This window comes from Macaca fascicularis, chromosome 6, assembly GCF_037993035.2.
Source record: "Macaca fascicularis isolate 582-1 chromosome 6, T2T-MFA8v1.1".
Classification (NCBI taxonomy): Eukaryota; Metazoa; Chordata; class Mammalia; order Primates; family Cercopithecidae; genus Macaca; species Macaca fascicularis.
The window spans coordinates 128,901,309-128,917,539 of NC_088380.1; the positions used below are offsets into that span (position 1 = coordinate 128,901,309).

General features: G+C 41.2%; 2 protein-coding genes across 17 annotated transcripts in view; one reads left to right on the forward strand and one right to left on the reverse strand.

Moving 5' to 3' along the window:
- Positions 1 to 6,777: 6,777 nt before the first annotated feature.
- On the reverse strand, positions 6,778 to 8,761 carry LOC141407144 (uncharacterized). The gene is made up of 2 exons (XM_073995177.1): positions 7,382 to 8,761; positions 6,778 to 6,905 (listed from the first exon to the last, which is right to left on the reverse strand). The coding sequence occupies exon 1, from the start codon at positions 8,424 to 8,426 to the stop codon at positions 7,479 to 7,481; it is 948 nt and encodes a 315-aa protein (XP_073851278.1). The 5' UTR covers positions 8,427 to 8,761; the 3' UTR covers positions 6,778 to 6,905; positions 7,382 to 7,478.
- SNCAIP (synuclein alpha interacting protein) overlaps positions 7,394 to 16,231 on the forward strand; it is a 147,410-nt gene continuing 138,572 nt past the window's right edge. For 4 of the 16 annotated variants that reach the window (XM_045394153.3, XM_073995167.1, XM_073995170.1 and 1 more), the window contains exon 1: positions 7,569 to 7,650. The gene's annotated coding sequence lies outside the window, so the exon portion shown is untranslated. Of the gene's footprint in view, positions 7,484 to 7,568; positions 7,651 to 7,751; positions 8,138 to 8,199; positions 8,517 to 16,231 lie in introns of those variants that run through there. The other 12 variants (XM_045394152.3, XM_073995166.1, XM_073995171.1 and 9 more) reach the window with 4 other exon arrangements.

Sequence of the window (16,231 nt, forward strand, 5' to 3'; positions counted from 1 at the left end):
CAAAACCCTGTCTCTACTAAAAATATAAAAATTAGCTGGGCATGGTGGCGCACACCTGTAATCCCAGCTACTTAAGAGGCTGAGGCATGAGAATCACTTGAACCCAGGGGGCAGAGGTTGCAGTGAGCCGAGATCATGCCACTGTACTCCAGCCGGGACAACAGAGTAAGACTCTGTCTTAATAAATAAATAATAACTCTAAAGCTAAAATCAGTAAAGCTGGGGTTTGAACCCATGGAGTCTGAACCTTGGGTTAATATCCTTAAATCCTCTATACTATAGGGTTACACTGGACTTTGAATTTAAAAGCATTTATTACATCAATAATTACTTTCTTTTCTTTTCCTACAAACCACCTTTAAAAAATTCCCCATGATTTACAAGGAACTTTTTTTTTTTTAAATCAGCCATCAGCTTTTTTTTTTTTTTTTTTTCCATCTAGCTCAATATGTAGTTAGCATTTTTCTCCTTGTTTTTTTCTAAAAATGACCATATGTCCCCAGTCCGGGGAATTTGGTACTAGAAGCTACACATTTGGGGAAGAAAGTAAAATTCACAAGATAGTCATATCTAAGAAGACTGAAAATCTTACTTCATTTTCAGAACTAGTCTTTCTTCCCAAAAGTTGTTTGGAATTAGGATTTATTCTGGTTTGGAACAGTGGTGATTATAATTACTTGAGCATTCCATTCACTGACAGCTTTCTGCTGCTACTTACACATAACGATTCTAGCATCTTTGTGGGGCTTATCCAAGGGCAACAGGTTTCTGTCCTATTAACTCACTAAAAGCTGCTTAAAGATAAAGCCAGAGACTAAAGTCAGTTATAGCTTTAATCCCCATTGGATCGAAATCCCCTTTGTCCATTTCATAGCCATGTGCATCATCCATAAACCAATCTAATTATTTCCAAATGCATGTCCTTACTCTCAAGTTAGAATAGATAAGTAAAATGATAAATTACTTGTATTATAAAGACAACAGAAACTCTGAATCCAACTATATCAGTGGATTTATATCATAGTAATATCAAAGCACAGATTATATGCTATAGTACAATTATTATCTAAATGAAGAGAGGAGACTTAATAGTTACCTCTAGGACCAGAAGCAATTAAAAATATAATGCTGTTACAATTGATAAGTAATCAATAGAATGTATTTTCATTGGTTTTATAGTCTGCAGCCATGTCAGGTCCACATGCATGTGGCATGATGTTCGGAGGTTGACCTGCATTCCTCTTCAAATCATTTAACCACACTCGGCTGACCTGCATTCCTTTTTAAACAACCTAATCAAATTTATTTCAAATACCAAAACCTTCAGTTAGAGATTTAATCTGTGTTTTTGCACACGTGTGAAATCTCTAGTGTCTAAATGTGCCCTTGCCTAAGAGTACTCCATGTTTACAGAATATAAATTTCATAAGATTTCCCAATTTTTCAGTCTCAAGTGAACTTTCTCATTTTTTTTCCCTGAAACTGGAAATCCCCAATCAAGGTCAGACTACCCGAGATGATGTTTGGTTTTCTGCATGTTGGCCTATAATCAGGGAGTCATTCTGGGAGGGAAAGTATAGGTGCCCCTCCCTATAGATGTCTCTCATCCCCTTCTCCCCCTCGCCTTACATAGTCTTTAATCTGTGAGATATACCAGTTGTTGAAAGCACCCATTCTAGGCCTGCATCATAGAAAATATTTCTCTTTCCTATTGCCCACGTTGGAAAGTAGTATAACCCAGTAGGCAAATTACTAATTTGGAAGCCTTTGTATAGTAATTCTATGGTATAGCATCCACTAGAGGACTTGCTTGCATATGTAATAACTAAGATATTGCTATACACATATGTCATGTTATGAAAATAAATGTGGTGCCCATTCAGCAAGGGTATGGCATATTCATTTATCCCCAGGATGAATACTCTGATGTAGGAGGGCTATTTATTTCACCAATAGAGAAAACAAACCTAAGAAAAAATTAAATAAGTCTGTACAATTTGTAGGGTTTTAAACACTCCTCAGCTATTAAAATAACCACTTTTTGGTTAAATAACAGATCCATGATATCAATTTACATTAGTGACTAAAGTAGTTATTAATGAAGATTTTAAAAAAACAGTAGAATACAAAGGGAGAAATGATGGTGTCAAAGAAGAGAACCAGAGAACATTGATTTTATTCATGCCCTTATAATAGAAGAACACCCTAAATCTGAATATCAGGATGTTTCTGTAGGCTTATTTTCCCTTAGACTTTTATAGGGAAGAATCGACAAATTACAGGTGGGATGATTTATTGTTTGGGTGGTTTTGCAGTCAGGGGAATCTAGGTCAGTTAGCTGAAGAGGAAATGTTTATCTCTGTGTCTAGCAAGTTTCAGAGGGACAAACAGTTTTAATCTCAGCTAATCATTCATAAGATAGAGAATGGGAAGTTGAAGCGCCTGTGTCTGGTCTTATCAGCACATCCAGGCAAAAAGGGGAAAGTCTGTGTTTGGCCTTGTCCTAGGTAAACGAAGGAGTCATCTGTGAATCTTATAGGGGTCGTGAGAAAGAATGGGCTGTGAGTTTTATTTAAGTCACATGAGCAAGGGTGGCTTTTTGTGGTGAGCCATTTCCTGGAACACTAAAAAACTGAGGGATTTTTCAATCATCACTGTTTTCTGGGAGCACCAGGCTCAGGTAGATTTCAGCGTTGTCACTGAAAACTTCATTCAGACCAGGGGCAACAGTGGACAGACAGGGAGATGTGATGTGACCCAAGGGGAGTCATTCAAATACACCTGAATTTGGCCACCTTGGGAGGGTAAAGGCTTTTCAGTAGAAGTATCCAGGAAAAAGCAACCTGTTGAAGACAATGTGGATAGAATCCCTGAGAAAAGCAACCAGTCCAGTGGGGCTCAGGTAGCTGTAGAAATACCACTTTTCAATCAAAATTGAAGGTTTACAGATGACGCTGAGTGAGGACAGGAAGAGTCCCTCAAGGCTTAGGTGGAGAGTGAGCCCAAGTTAGCCTCAGTGCTAACCTGCCAAATCCCAGCTGTTGGGTTAAAGTAAGAGTAGTTCAATCCAGTCATGAAGTCTATACATTGCCTGCCTGAATGGAGTTTGAAATTCATAGTTCCTGCCTGTATTCTAGCTGCTACACAGATTGACTGTACTCTCTGATGGTAACTCATTAGGGAAGATAAGCACAGCAGAAAGATCATAGTCCCCAAATCACATGATTTCCAGAAAACGCGTTAGTCCCTTGTGGATAGTCTCTCTATATATTTGCCTCAAAATGCCTCATAACACATGGCAAGACACTCATTTATCTGATTGTGTTTTTTCACATGTCTAATAGTTTCCATTTAAAATACCAACGACAAAGCTGCTGATGAATGATGTGTAGGAATGGGTAAAACAGAGTAATAGGATTAATTGGAATCCCAGGATAATCTCAGGGAATCCAATTAACAATCCATAAGATTTCTTCTACACTAAATCTTTTATTAAAGCTGTTATATTATAAGCAGTCAAACTTCTGGATTTGGATTTCATCTCCCTCCCCATTATAACTATCAGAGGTGCTAAGAAGATGCAGAATACTAACACTTGGCCCAAGAAGAGAGAAAAAAAGAAATACTGAAGGAAAATAACTTTTTAAAAGTGAAAAGTGATCACAAAAAACAGATCAGGTGAGGAATATCAAATTGTTAGTCACACCCAGCTCGAGCACACAAGGACACACATGGCAAAAAAGATGTGCCCCGGCCTAAAGAAAAAGATAAGGGAAGCACGTTCAGGTAAAAGGAGGTGGAGAGAAACATGTGAGCGTGACCTAAAACCTGCTAGAAAACTAGGTAACTCCACGTTTTTCTATAATGATTTCTTTACTTGTAAAACTCAAAAATGTTCAAACACTGGATTCCTAATCATTCTTTATTGAAGTCCACAGTTCTTTACTCTTTTTTTTCTGCAGTTATTTCAGAAATTAAAACTACTATAGAATTTATACTTCTCTTCAGCATCCATATTTATACTTAAGCTCTCTGGCTTTTATGTAAAATACCCAGAGAATTTTCTCATGTTTTATAATATCTACAGTGAAGTGTTATATGTTCATATTTCCTATTATTATTTACCAAATATTCTAAGGATTATTTACCAAATATTCTAATTATTACCAAATATTCTAGGATTATTCTAATATTGTAAGAATTGCACTTCTTTGTCCTCTTGTGATTTGGTGGAGCCACACAATTAGTTCAGGCCAATGAGCTGTGAGCAGAAGTGATTTGTGTAACTTCCGAGCCGAAGCATTTAATTCCTAGTATAAAATATTCGAGGGATGTATTTCTCTATCTAGAATTACCAGCAATATTGTTGTTAGTGGCTCCTCCACGGGGCTGCAGTCTTTTCTTTTCTTTTTTTTTTTTTTTTGAGGCAGTGGGTGGATGAGGTCTCACCCTGTCTCATAAGCTAGAGTATAGTAGAGGAATCATAGCTCACCGTAACCTCAAATTCCGGGCTTCAAGGTTTCCTCCTGCCTTGGCCTCTCAAAGTGCTGAGACTGCAGGCATGGGCCACTATACCTGGCTTGGGCTGGAGTCTTAAAGTGAGAAAGACATGAAGTAAAGATGCAGCCCATGGGCAACTGTGAGAGCAAGGAATACATTTTTATTAATCTATGGAAGTTTGGGGTTGTTGCTATGGGATTATTTGTTACTGCAGCACAACCTAACCTATCCTGATGGATATAATCAAATTTGCATAAATATTTAGTCTGATTCTTGATATAAATAACTTATAATTACATATATACAGTGGGAGCCAAGCAAATAAAACTCAACTCCAGAATAAAAGAGCAGCCTGACCTGACCAATTACAGTTCCCAAACAGAATCAGAATGACCCAGACTCATCAATGAGAATAAAAAATCTGAGCTTTTACCATAGATTTGGATGGTTAAGTCAAATCTACACTTTAAAAATAGAAAAAATAAGGAAGATTTTTTTCTATTTGATCATCAATAGTGTTATGGTAGTTTTATCCAATTTCTGTAGCACAATAAAGATATATTTATAGAAATTGGGTAAAAGGATAGAGGAGACAGATGTTTAATTGTAATAATTAAATGAACAAATTACTGGCAGCTCTTTGGCAGATGATATACAGAGTGAAATGCATTTTTGTACTAATTATTTTCAGTAGCTAACTCTTGAGTATAAAAATGTGTTCAGTGTTGAGGATCCAAATATGAGTAATATGTACACCCTGTCATCATGATGGGAACTGACAATTGAATAGAAGGGGATAAGAAACAGACAAGAAACAGAAGTATGCTAAGTGCTTTAAGAGGAGTACACCCTGTGCTGTGGCAGGCATGGGTGGGGCATCCTAAAAAATGGTAAATGAGTCAGTGGTTGTGCTGCTGCTAAGCCACGTCTAGGGAATAACTAGCCCATAGAGGCAGCTGCTTGATTAGAAAACTGAATGCCAGAAACTGGTTGTCAGTAAGAAGCAACATAAGGACTACTTCCACACTTTGGTATATCAATTTGTAGTTAGAATTTGGCAAGGGTATGTACAGGAGAAGCAAACCAATAAACAGTCCAAGGAAAGCAAACACACAGCCTATGTGGGAAAGTGTATATAAGCCTAGATTTAAATCACACTGTAAAAACAATCACATGGAAACAATGCTAAATATGTAATCAAAAACATGTTAGAAACCAAAAAAAATAACAAAAGAACTATAAAAAATAGAGGAAAATATCCGAAACAACAACTCAAAAGATTGCTCTTTTACACTGTGGCATGCTATTCCCTTGGCTATGCAAAAAAAAAAAAAACAAACAACAACTACAACAAAAAACACTTTATTTATTTCCCAGGACAACCCACTTTCTGTACATACAGCAGTATCAGGCCCCTTCTTGTTGAATCATTTACACTGAATTAACACCTGGCTCGACCAGAGCTAATGAATATTTAGGACAGTTGGAAGGAGATGACCATTTATAATTCTTCAGTAAATGAATCCTTCAATAAATTAAAATGATTTTCAAAAACAGGGTGTCAAAATATTTAAGAGAATGGAAATAAAGTATGTTCTCTGTAGATCATGTCAAGGGTGACACCAATCCCATCCATATCTACTGGATGAAAGCAAGATGTGCTTTTCTCAAAATTTACACTAGGCAAAAAAAAAAAAAAAAAGGCAGTTTTATTTTAACCAGATGTGAACAAATCAAACCCAATATTTTCAAGTATTTTTAGTGCCACATGATGTCATCCAATTTTATATTTTCTACTGGGGGATAATGTGTATTTTTAAAATTGTGAAGCCACTTTCCATGTATGTACTTAAGTCTTACGATAAATTACAATAAACAAATTACAACAGCACAGGACATGATCTTGGCTGTTTATGTCAACAGCCAAGAAAGACATTTAGGTTTCAGTAGGAAATGGAATTAGACACATGTGAAATGTCTTCCGCTGGCATTCAAGGTAGTCCTCATTTCAGTGACGATGGTCCTGGTCCAAACAGGTCCAGGGCAAGCATTACTCTGCCTATGCCCTCCTAGTACAGCGCAGCCTGTGGACTCCACAAAGACTGAAGGCAGTCTTAGGCTAGTTATTCAGGAAACCCCAGCTTTAAACAACCAGAGCCTTCCTTTTTTGTTGTAACAAGATCACACATCCCCATTGCTACTACCCAGATAGTGCCGGGTGTCCCAGGATCTTGGCACTGCTCTTGTCCTCTGGAACTGGCAAGGGAATGAAGATGCCTCTAAACTGACCAAGACTTACTTCCTCACGCTTTTCTCTGGGGCAGCATCAGGCAAGCAGTCATACCCTGGAACAAGAGTGTGGTCCTCAATGGCTTTGCTGAGTGAACTTCTCCGAGTCATCTCGCCTGGGAAAGAGATTTCTCAAAGATCATTTAAAGCTTTCCAGAGGGCAACAGCAAGACAGTCGTGAGCCAAGGTTACCATAAATGCTTCCACAACCCCTGATTTCATTTCGGAAATAAGGAAAGAAGTAGTCAGCACTGCAGGCGTTGCTGACTCCTCATCCAGCAGCCTCCCACCCCCAATCCCTCAACAATTAAGATACAATAAAAGTAAAGTTAATATTACTGTAGGGCCATTGGTACATTGAAACGTCGTTGAATTAAAAAGTCTTTATTTCAGCCCAAGATCTTCTCCATCCACCCACACTTGAGCACAGAACATTCCAGGCAGGCAAAGCCACCCGTGCCCTCCTCTCCTTGGCCACGTCCTCAGGGGTGGGCGAGCTTCGGGGAGAGGGGTGGGGGTGACGACTCCGTGCCAACGCAAAATACTCTGCCAAAAGGCTTCTCAGACACGAGTTTCCCAGGGCCATGCCCACCTTCCGTTCCCCGCCTTCCTGAGTCTCTTCTCCCGGTTTATGCTGGAACCCTGGAATGGTCTGGGGACCAATGAGATGGCAGCGGTTGACGCTTGGATCACGGTGAGGGGGCGATTTCCAGGGGGAGAGGCCGCGAAGCAAGGAAGGGGGGGCAGGAGGAGAAAAGTGGGAAGCGGGGACAAAAAGTAGGCGGGGAGGAGAGGAGAGCCCCAGTTGGGGAAAAGCAACGGCAGTCGAGGTAAAAAGAGCGAAAGGTAAAGAAAGAGCAGGTTCGTGAACAGGAGCCGGCGGGCAGGCCGGGGGATCCCGGGCGAGGAAGCGGCGAGGGAGGGGCGTGGGCCGGGCCGGGGGCCCAGCGGGGAGGGTCACTGTCAGTCAGGCTGAGCTGGGCTCGCTGGCCGGGGGGCGGCCGCAGGGGCGCAGCGCAGCCTGAGGGCGCGGCAGCCCCAGCAGCCTCGGCAGTGGCAGTGGTGGCCGCGCCCCCGTCCCCGGCCGGGCGCCCGCGCTGCGTTCCGCGTACCCCAGCGCCGGTTCCGGCCGGCGGCCGCCCAGGCTGCCCCCGCCCGCGCGCGCCCGTTGGGGGGCCCAGGGAGCTGCGCCCGCGGCCGGGCCGCATTGTGACGTAGCGGGGCCGCGGCAGCGCCTCCGCCGCTCGCCTGCTCCCGCCGAGGCTGTTCTGCTCCCGCCGCCGCAGTCCGTCCGTCGGTCTGTCAGTCCCTTCGCGCTCCTGAGCCGCCGGCGCGCGTGGCGCCCCGGGTGAGTCCAGGTCCCAAACGGACCCCGCGGGGAGGCGGGGGGCGAGGAGCTGGCGGCTCAGCCTTTCCAAGTTTGCACCAGGCGACCCTGGCGGGTGTCGCCCCGTGCTCCCCAAGCCCGGGGCCCCCTTTGTGCCGCGAGTCTCGGCTGCTTGGGACAGCAGAGGCGTCTCTGCAGAAAGGGTTTGGGGGGAGGTCTCTATAGTAACAGTGGTGGCGGCAGCGGCTGTTTTACTGGGGAAAGGGGGAAACAACCCCCGCCTCGGTTTCCAAAGGATTGTTCTTTTCATTTGCCTGCCTCATGTGGTTCTTATTCTTGCTGCCACCCGGGATCGTATCGCAGGCAGGGATGGGCAGTGCCGCGGCTCGGAAGAGCTGAGGTAAGGAGGGGCGAAGTAATAGTAATAGCGACGGTACTAACAACGGTAGCAATAGCTGTAGAAGAGGGACGTCTGGTGTTGCTGCCGCCCCTCGCTCATCAGCACGGGCTCCCCGACTGCCCTGTCCAGCCCGGGCTCCGTCAGCCTCCCTCTAATGCTGTCCTGCGTCCCAGGCTGGTCCGCGTCAATTTCAGCGGGGACTGTTTCTCTCTTGGCCTTCTCTCTTGGCGATGACTTTCATCTGCAGGTGGTAAGTAGGGTGAACCCAATTTTGGCTATTGTCAAAGGCCACATTTTGTTTATTTCATTTTTACGAAAAGAAAAGAGGGAAAATTATGAGCCATTACTGGCAGCCATACAGTTTCCACAGGAAATACTAGCATTCTTTGAGGAACACGCTACTGCTTGCAGCGAAGAAAGTCTTAGGAAACAAAAAGGCAACAGCATTGTTGCTCATTTTCAATGGACCTCTAGGAGGGGGGAAACGTGTTGTTTTTTCCTGTGGTAACGTTGCTTTCCTTGGGAAAGTTAATTAAGGAAGCATTACTGTCGGTGCCCCTTTTTCACTTGCTGGAGGCAGGGTCCGATTCCTCTTGGCTGTTACTGACAAGTGCCCATCAAAGAGCCCAGAGGAAGAGAGAACTGCTGCAGGACAGTCTCGCCACACACCACGTGCCGTGGAGCCTGGCCAGGGTGCAGTTTGCAAAATGAAATAAGGGCTGTCTGGGGAGGTTTATGAGGATTACATGTGTGCAAAGTATGTCAGTTCTCCAAGGTGTCACTCTAAACACGTAATTTTCAAGCACTACTTTCGTTGCTGAATCTGCAGGAAGGGAAAAACCTAGTTTTCTTTTATGGAGCAGACATCTCAATTGGGAATGGGTTGAAATCTGTATTTCATTTGTACATATTGAAAATTTAAAAGGCAAAGAACAAGGTGTAGGAAAGCAGTATGCTAATGTGTACACATCTGGGAGAGAAAGTCTGTTGGCTGTTTCTAATGCATCTCAATGTTAAATTACATTCAGCATGGTTAGAGTACAAGGAGACACCTTTAAGGAGTCCTCAAGACTATTTGAAAGGTGCTGTATTTTGGTACTGATCGCGGAAGTCTCTCTAGAAAGGGAGTATTAACTGAGGATTACCCATAACTAAATATGTATGCATTAACAGGTCTGGAATCAGAAAGTAGAAGATAGTGCTTCTCTTAAGAATCTTTTGGACATCTCAGTTAGAATAAAATACAGAATGGGATTTTGAAAAGAAGGGGTATAATTTTGAGTATAAATTTCATTTTCTCCATAGCAAGCGTTTCATGACGAAAGGTTACAGATAGTAGATTTGAAATGATGCTGCATTCATGAATTTGACTGTTACCATTTGTTGATATCCAAAAGGAAGTGACTAAAGCAAATGCATTTCTCTGTCTACTTTGTCACAACTTTGCTAATTCCAGACAGTTGTTCTGGTGCAGGTGTACAGTGGAAATGCAAGCCAAGAAACTGTGTGTGCTATTGTTTTGGAAGAAATTGTAGCAGTACTTTACTGCTCTTAAGGGAAACCCACACAAACATCTAATACAAACAAATGATCCTTGATATTATCAGAAAAAGCCTGGAGCTGTTTTTCTTGCCAGATGTAAGGCATGTCTTGTCAAAAGAGGAAATCTCCCAAGGAGCAGGTGCATCATTATAGGAAACACAAGGGAATTTTTCTTTTAAATGCAAAATCTAATTGAATAGCAACAAGAGAATCAGTAACACTCTTAGAATAGAAGCTTTGTTTTTGGCAGTTTGTCAGGTTACAGTTGCAAACCACATAGGAGAAATATGTGTCTTGGGAGAAAAATGATATCCTGGTGAAAATCAAATAGTTGCTTCTGTGAAACTTTTACCCTTATGTACTTATTTCCTTGCGCCCATTTGATTTCTATGCAGATTCACTTGCAGGAAGTTATTTATGGAAAATGAATCAATAACTTGTTTGCTTATATCATATATACTATGCATGATTTTGCACTTTACGGGTTAGGTAACTAGATTTTATATTTTATGGTTTGCATCTTAGCTGTTTTTTACATTTTTGAAATTAATGATCAAAATATGTGTTGAAATAATTTTTAATTGATGTGACTGACAGCTGGGCCCTGGGAAAGTACTAATTGATTCCTAAATAGTTATTGTGCAATTACTTTTTGCTTATATGTAATACAGCAATATAAAATGCATAGTCTTTTCACAAGGAACGTTTTCATGGGAAATAGGACCCATGGAAAATTAAATGACACAAAACATCAAAGAACACATTTCATAATCGAGTGCCTAAGATGCTAAATAGTAATTGAAAATCTCTGAGGAGAGAGTGATCAAATTAGCTTAGATGTTATATCAGTTTTTCATTGCTGGATAACAAATCCCCACAAAATGCAGTTACTTAAAATTGCTACTATAGCTCATGATTCTGGTGGTCAGCAATTTGAGCTGGGCTCAGTAAGATGGTTCTTCTGCTATTCTTAGTTAGGTTCCCTGCTGGTGGTGTAATTGTGAATGGCTTTACTTATATGTCTGGCAGTTATCAGACTGTTGGCCAGGGTAACATAACAAGTGGCTGGGATATGTACCTCCCGTTCTCCGGCAATCAATCCCCTCACCTTCTTTACGTGGCAAATCAAACAGTGTTGTAAGAGCAGCAAAAGAACAACCTGCAATGCAAAAGCAACTTTAAAGCCTCACCTTGAATCACATTAGCTACTCTCCCATTAGCCATATCAAATCAGAAGGTTACACCAGATTCAAGGGGTATAGAAAGAGTCCACTTATGATGAGAAGGAGCTGCAAAAAATTAGAACGAGTTTTTGTGATCTACTACATGTTTGAGGATACGTGTATCTAGCAGGTGTTTTCTGCTGAAAATAATATGTTAGGAGAGCATATTGGAGCCTACTTATCAATAGCCCAGGATTTAGGTTAAGGAACTGTCCAGTAAATCATTGTCCTGCATTTTTTTTTTCTGTAAACCCCAGGTAGAGGAAGTATGACACAATGATAATAAATTTTAGTCATATCCTTCCGACAGTGGTGTTGGTATGGTTTGGAGACAGGGGGCTGGTGGCAGGGTGAGCTGGGCATTGTCGAAAGTTGACAGTTTTGACAAAAATGGAGGCAGGAAAATTGGAAAGGGATCAATCTGGGAGATCCCGTATTTAGGATGAGGTGACTGATTATAGGGAGTTAGTAAAAGCAAAAAGTCGAAATCATTCTGAGGTTAAAAAAAACTTAAGTGACTGAAAGAATGATTGTGCTTTTGTGAGAAATAGAGAAATCAATAAGTGATTTATTTGGGGGCAGGAGAAAAATTCAGTTCCAGAAAGTTTGATTAAAAGAGATAAATTGAATGTGAAAGTACTTTATAAGCTGCAGAGTAGGCTATGAATGTTAGCTATTGTTTAGTGTTTAAATCACAGTGCTCTATTGTATACAGTTAAGTTTCTTTAGGTGTATAGCAACAGAAAACAAAATACAACCTCAGGGATTCCCTAAGATGTCAAAGGGAAGCCAGAACCACTACTCTCAGGATGGAAACAGAACTTACCTAGGGAGTAGAACTGATGTTCTTTCTCCAAGGCACAGCTGAAGGTCTGCCCTTAGAGTGCTTTGCTCTTAAACTGAGCATACCAGGCAAAGAACACCTTTGACTTAATTTGAGTGCCATGCACACTCCTGAGCCAGTAGCACTGACTAACAGCCACACCAGGTCAGTACACAATGTGAAGTGGGTAAGTTCACCCTTAAAGGACACTGGAGCACTGCTATCAGAAGTGGAGATGGACACAAGGTGACAAGACCAGCAAATGCTCACCCCAGATGAACACTTGAAGATTCATTTCGGCCTAGCCATGGGGAAGCAAGAGGTAACAAGGCAGGAGGTGACAACTTAGGCATATTTCCACAGAGTATAGGTGCGTGAATAACAGTTGAACCCATGCTCGTGGTGTAGTTTTCTTGTGGAAAATAAAGAAAAGAGGGTCTGGCACAATGCCTCATCCAGACTCCTTCATAAACGTTAATGGATGTTTTATTAGAAGGGAGAAGAATTCTAAACATGTTCTGTTCTGTTCTTTCACCTAAAAACTCATGCAAGGTGCTGTTTCATCAGCCTCATTTTATGGCCAGACTGAAACTCAGGTGGTGCCCTTACCACCAAGTGCAGCTGTTAGGCCAGACAGAAACACCTGGCCTCTCCAACTTCACACAATTAGTCTGAACAGCATACACAGCTGCTCTTTATGGAACGGCCTTGGATGGACCAGCTCAAACCAAAGAATCCGTTTTTATCATTTTTATTGCACAAGTCTAAAACCCCTGAAGATACTCAATAAATGTTAATTGAATGAGTGGATGTGCCATTATCTGGTGCAGTAATGTTTTTTAAAACAGTCTGGTCTGACTTTTCATTATTAAGTGTAGAGTTTGCTATAAAGTCCCTAAGTGCCTTTTGTAGACTTAAATGTTTTAAGGTACTCTTGTCACAGTAATGTAGGTTTTTAAAATCCACCACTCATAAAAATAAACTATTTTTTCTTTATTGAAACACAGTTGTCTTTAATCCTTGTGTTTGTCAGGACACTTGGTTGCAAATCACAGAAACCCAGTTTATACTTACTTAAGTAGGAAAGGGCATATACTGGCTATTATAAAGGAAAAGTTCAGAAAGGATCCAATTCTGATTTCCTCTTTTCTTCATGGTGGCAAAATTTTCATCTCTAGCTTTAGTCTTACTCCCTGAGAAAAAGAGAATTCAGGACTAACTTTAATTAGACAACTTTGATCACATGCATATGCTTGAACCAGACCCTATGGCTGGAGATTTGGACTATGCCACTTGACTTGGCTTTGATTATGAGACCAGTCCTGGGGGCTTTTGAAAGGGGAGAGTGGTATGTGTGAGGGCAGGTGGGAAGGAGTATATGGGAGTGAAGGAGGTATATGGGAGACTAGTCAGCAGAACTCTTCTAAAGCATATAACCTGAGAGCAGGAAAGGGGTAGTTTTTAAAAGAAAATATTGAAAAGAAGAGATAGGAGATGATGTGCATGCAGAAACAGCAGATATCTATTAAATACAATTACACCTGTTTTCCATGACAGGCATATCATCCTCTCACTACACCCCCAAGCCAGAGACCTGGGAATGATCTCGATCTGACCTTCTCCCTTTCTTCATCCACCTAATCAGTCACCAAGACCTCCAGCTACACTTGCTTTCATGTTTCACTCTTCCCGAGTCACCTCTACAAATGCTGCCTTCAGTCTCTCAGCTTTCAATCCATCCTCCTCACCGCTGCCTGCTTGCTCTTTCTAAAGAATAGATAAAATTGAATTATATAACTCCCTGCTAAGAACCATTCCAAACCTTGTCACAGTCCTGGAGAAAAGTCCAAGCTCTTACCATGAATTCCAAAATTCTCTGCAAGGTGAGTCCTGACTCCTACTGTCGGTGCAGGGGATGGGTAGGTGCTAGTATGTTCAGCAATGCCTCCTTCTAGCTGCCCATATTATCTCCATGCTGGGCTGACATGTATAACTTCAAAGTCTTTAAATGCTTCATTGCATGTGCTTTTACATGTTGTCTCTGTGGAATATTGTTTCTTCTTTCTCAAACTATGAACTATTAAACATTTACTTATCCTTCCAAACTCATCTCAAGTGTTGCTTTTTCAAGGAGCCTCAGCTGAACATCCCCTCCCAGCCTCTTCCCACATCACACTTTATCCTGTGGTATGTATGACCTTGGATATACATGTCTGTCTCCCTCTGTAGATGAAATGTCTCAAGAGCTGGACTGACTTCCTTATCTTTGTGCATCCTGTGCTCGGTACAGTGCCTTGCCCACCATGTATCTCAATAATTTTTAAATAAATGAAAGAAAAATGTGCATTGAATCATTCATCTTTCATTTTTTCAGGTGATTTTCTTTAGGTATATTCTATTTGCTTTAACTTGATTTTCACATTTGCCTTTAGGATACTGGGACATGAAAACAGGTTTTCTTTGAAACTGCTGCTCAGACACTTTTTCAACAGTTTTCCCGTTGGTTTATATACTTATTTATTACTTGGTCACTCATAACAACCTTAAGGAGGAGGCTGGAAAATATCAGTGGCCCAGAGTAAATCTCTAGGCTAAAATCTATGGGTCAGAGACCAGATGAGGAATCATTTTCCCACTATCATCAGAGAGGATATTTAATAGTTAATATTTATGAGGCACTCTGTTTTGAGTACTTACAAGATGCCTTACAATTACTTTCTTATTTAGTTCTCACAGCCCTAGGAAGGAGGTGTTACTGTTATCATCCTTTTTTTTTTCACAGATGAGGAAACAAAGATTTAGAAATTTGAAGCAGCTTGTCTGCCACTAAGCTCCTTCTTCCTGGTGACTGCCAAGCTGCCAGACCTCACCTGAGTTGTTGGGGAGTAGAATAAAGCTTTGATTGGGCTCTTCCCATTCATTTGTTATGATTTTTGTTGTTGTTCTTCTAAGATGAAGTAACCATCATCTTGAGAATAAAACATAGCTGCCTTCTTTGGTCATCAGTCATATATATATATATATATATATAAACTATGGAAAAAGATGTCTTTAAAGAGATAAGGGCTCCAGTACTATTGTTGAAATTAAGATCAATTTCTGACTTACAAATTCCAATCATCTTCCTGTGATACTGCTGCTGCCAGAAAATAAAAGCATCTTATGGAAGTTATACTGCTGCATATAAAATGCAGGCCTCTTGAGGAGGCACAGAAAAGCTTGGTTTTGAGAGTCATCCACAGAGCTATTCCATAGATAAATAAAAGGAGCTAAACACTTTGGAAGCCACAGAAGCTCAATACTTCTTAAACTGTTTTCAGTCTGAGAGCCTTAAGAGCATCATATGAAAGCTATGGATTCTTTCCTTGGAGAGAAAGGATATGCATGCATGCCTCACTTTGTATTTAATTTTAGGGATTTCAAGGATCTATTGAATCTCATCTGTGGATTTCCTGGGACTCCATGGACTCCAGGTTAAAGATTTAAGTTTTAAGATTTTTAAGATTTTTCCTTCTGCTAATGCAGAAGGAAGATATTAGTCATTGTTGAGTGTTTACTGTGTTTGACATGTAACCATTTATTCAGTGCTTACCAGATGCCAGCCCTTTTTGAAAGGTACATTATAGCTAAACCATGCATTATGAGTCCAGTTTTAAGCTATGGAGGAGAACGAGGTTCAGAGAGGGAACTTAGAGCCTCCCACTGGGCAAGTACTGAGAATAGAATTAAACAGAGAACCCAGGTTTGTATCACCACTACTTCCTGCTGCTTCCACACTCATTCATGCAACCAAGTGAGGCATAAGACCTGTGCCAATGAAATTTGGATCCTCTGTTGGTCCTGACTTCCCTCAGCCTTCAGCTTCTCTTGTTGAAAGTAAGTTAAGTGGCTGCTTTTGCCACAAGAGTTTCCTGGAATGTGTGCAGTGCAAGAGCAGTCGAGGGCTGGGAAGATCTCAGCTAACTCTCCTCCTTCACCTGTGACAACATTTTGACAGTAGGACAGATAACATCATTAGAGTGACAGCACTACTGGTTTGATCATCTTTAGGTAAGTTTCTACCTCTTACTCATTTCTGAGTACAGTTTGCACACTTGGAAACTTTAACTTAACAGAGATGCTCAACA

Excerpts from the sequence above, each read along its gene's own strand:
- LOC141407144 (XM_073995177.1), bottom strand. The coding sequence starts at position 8,426 with ATGAAAAGAACAATCCTTTGGAAACCGAGGCGGGGGTTGTTTCCCCCT.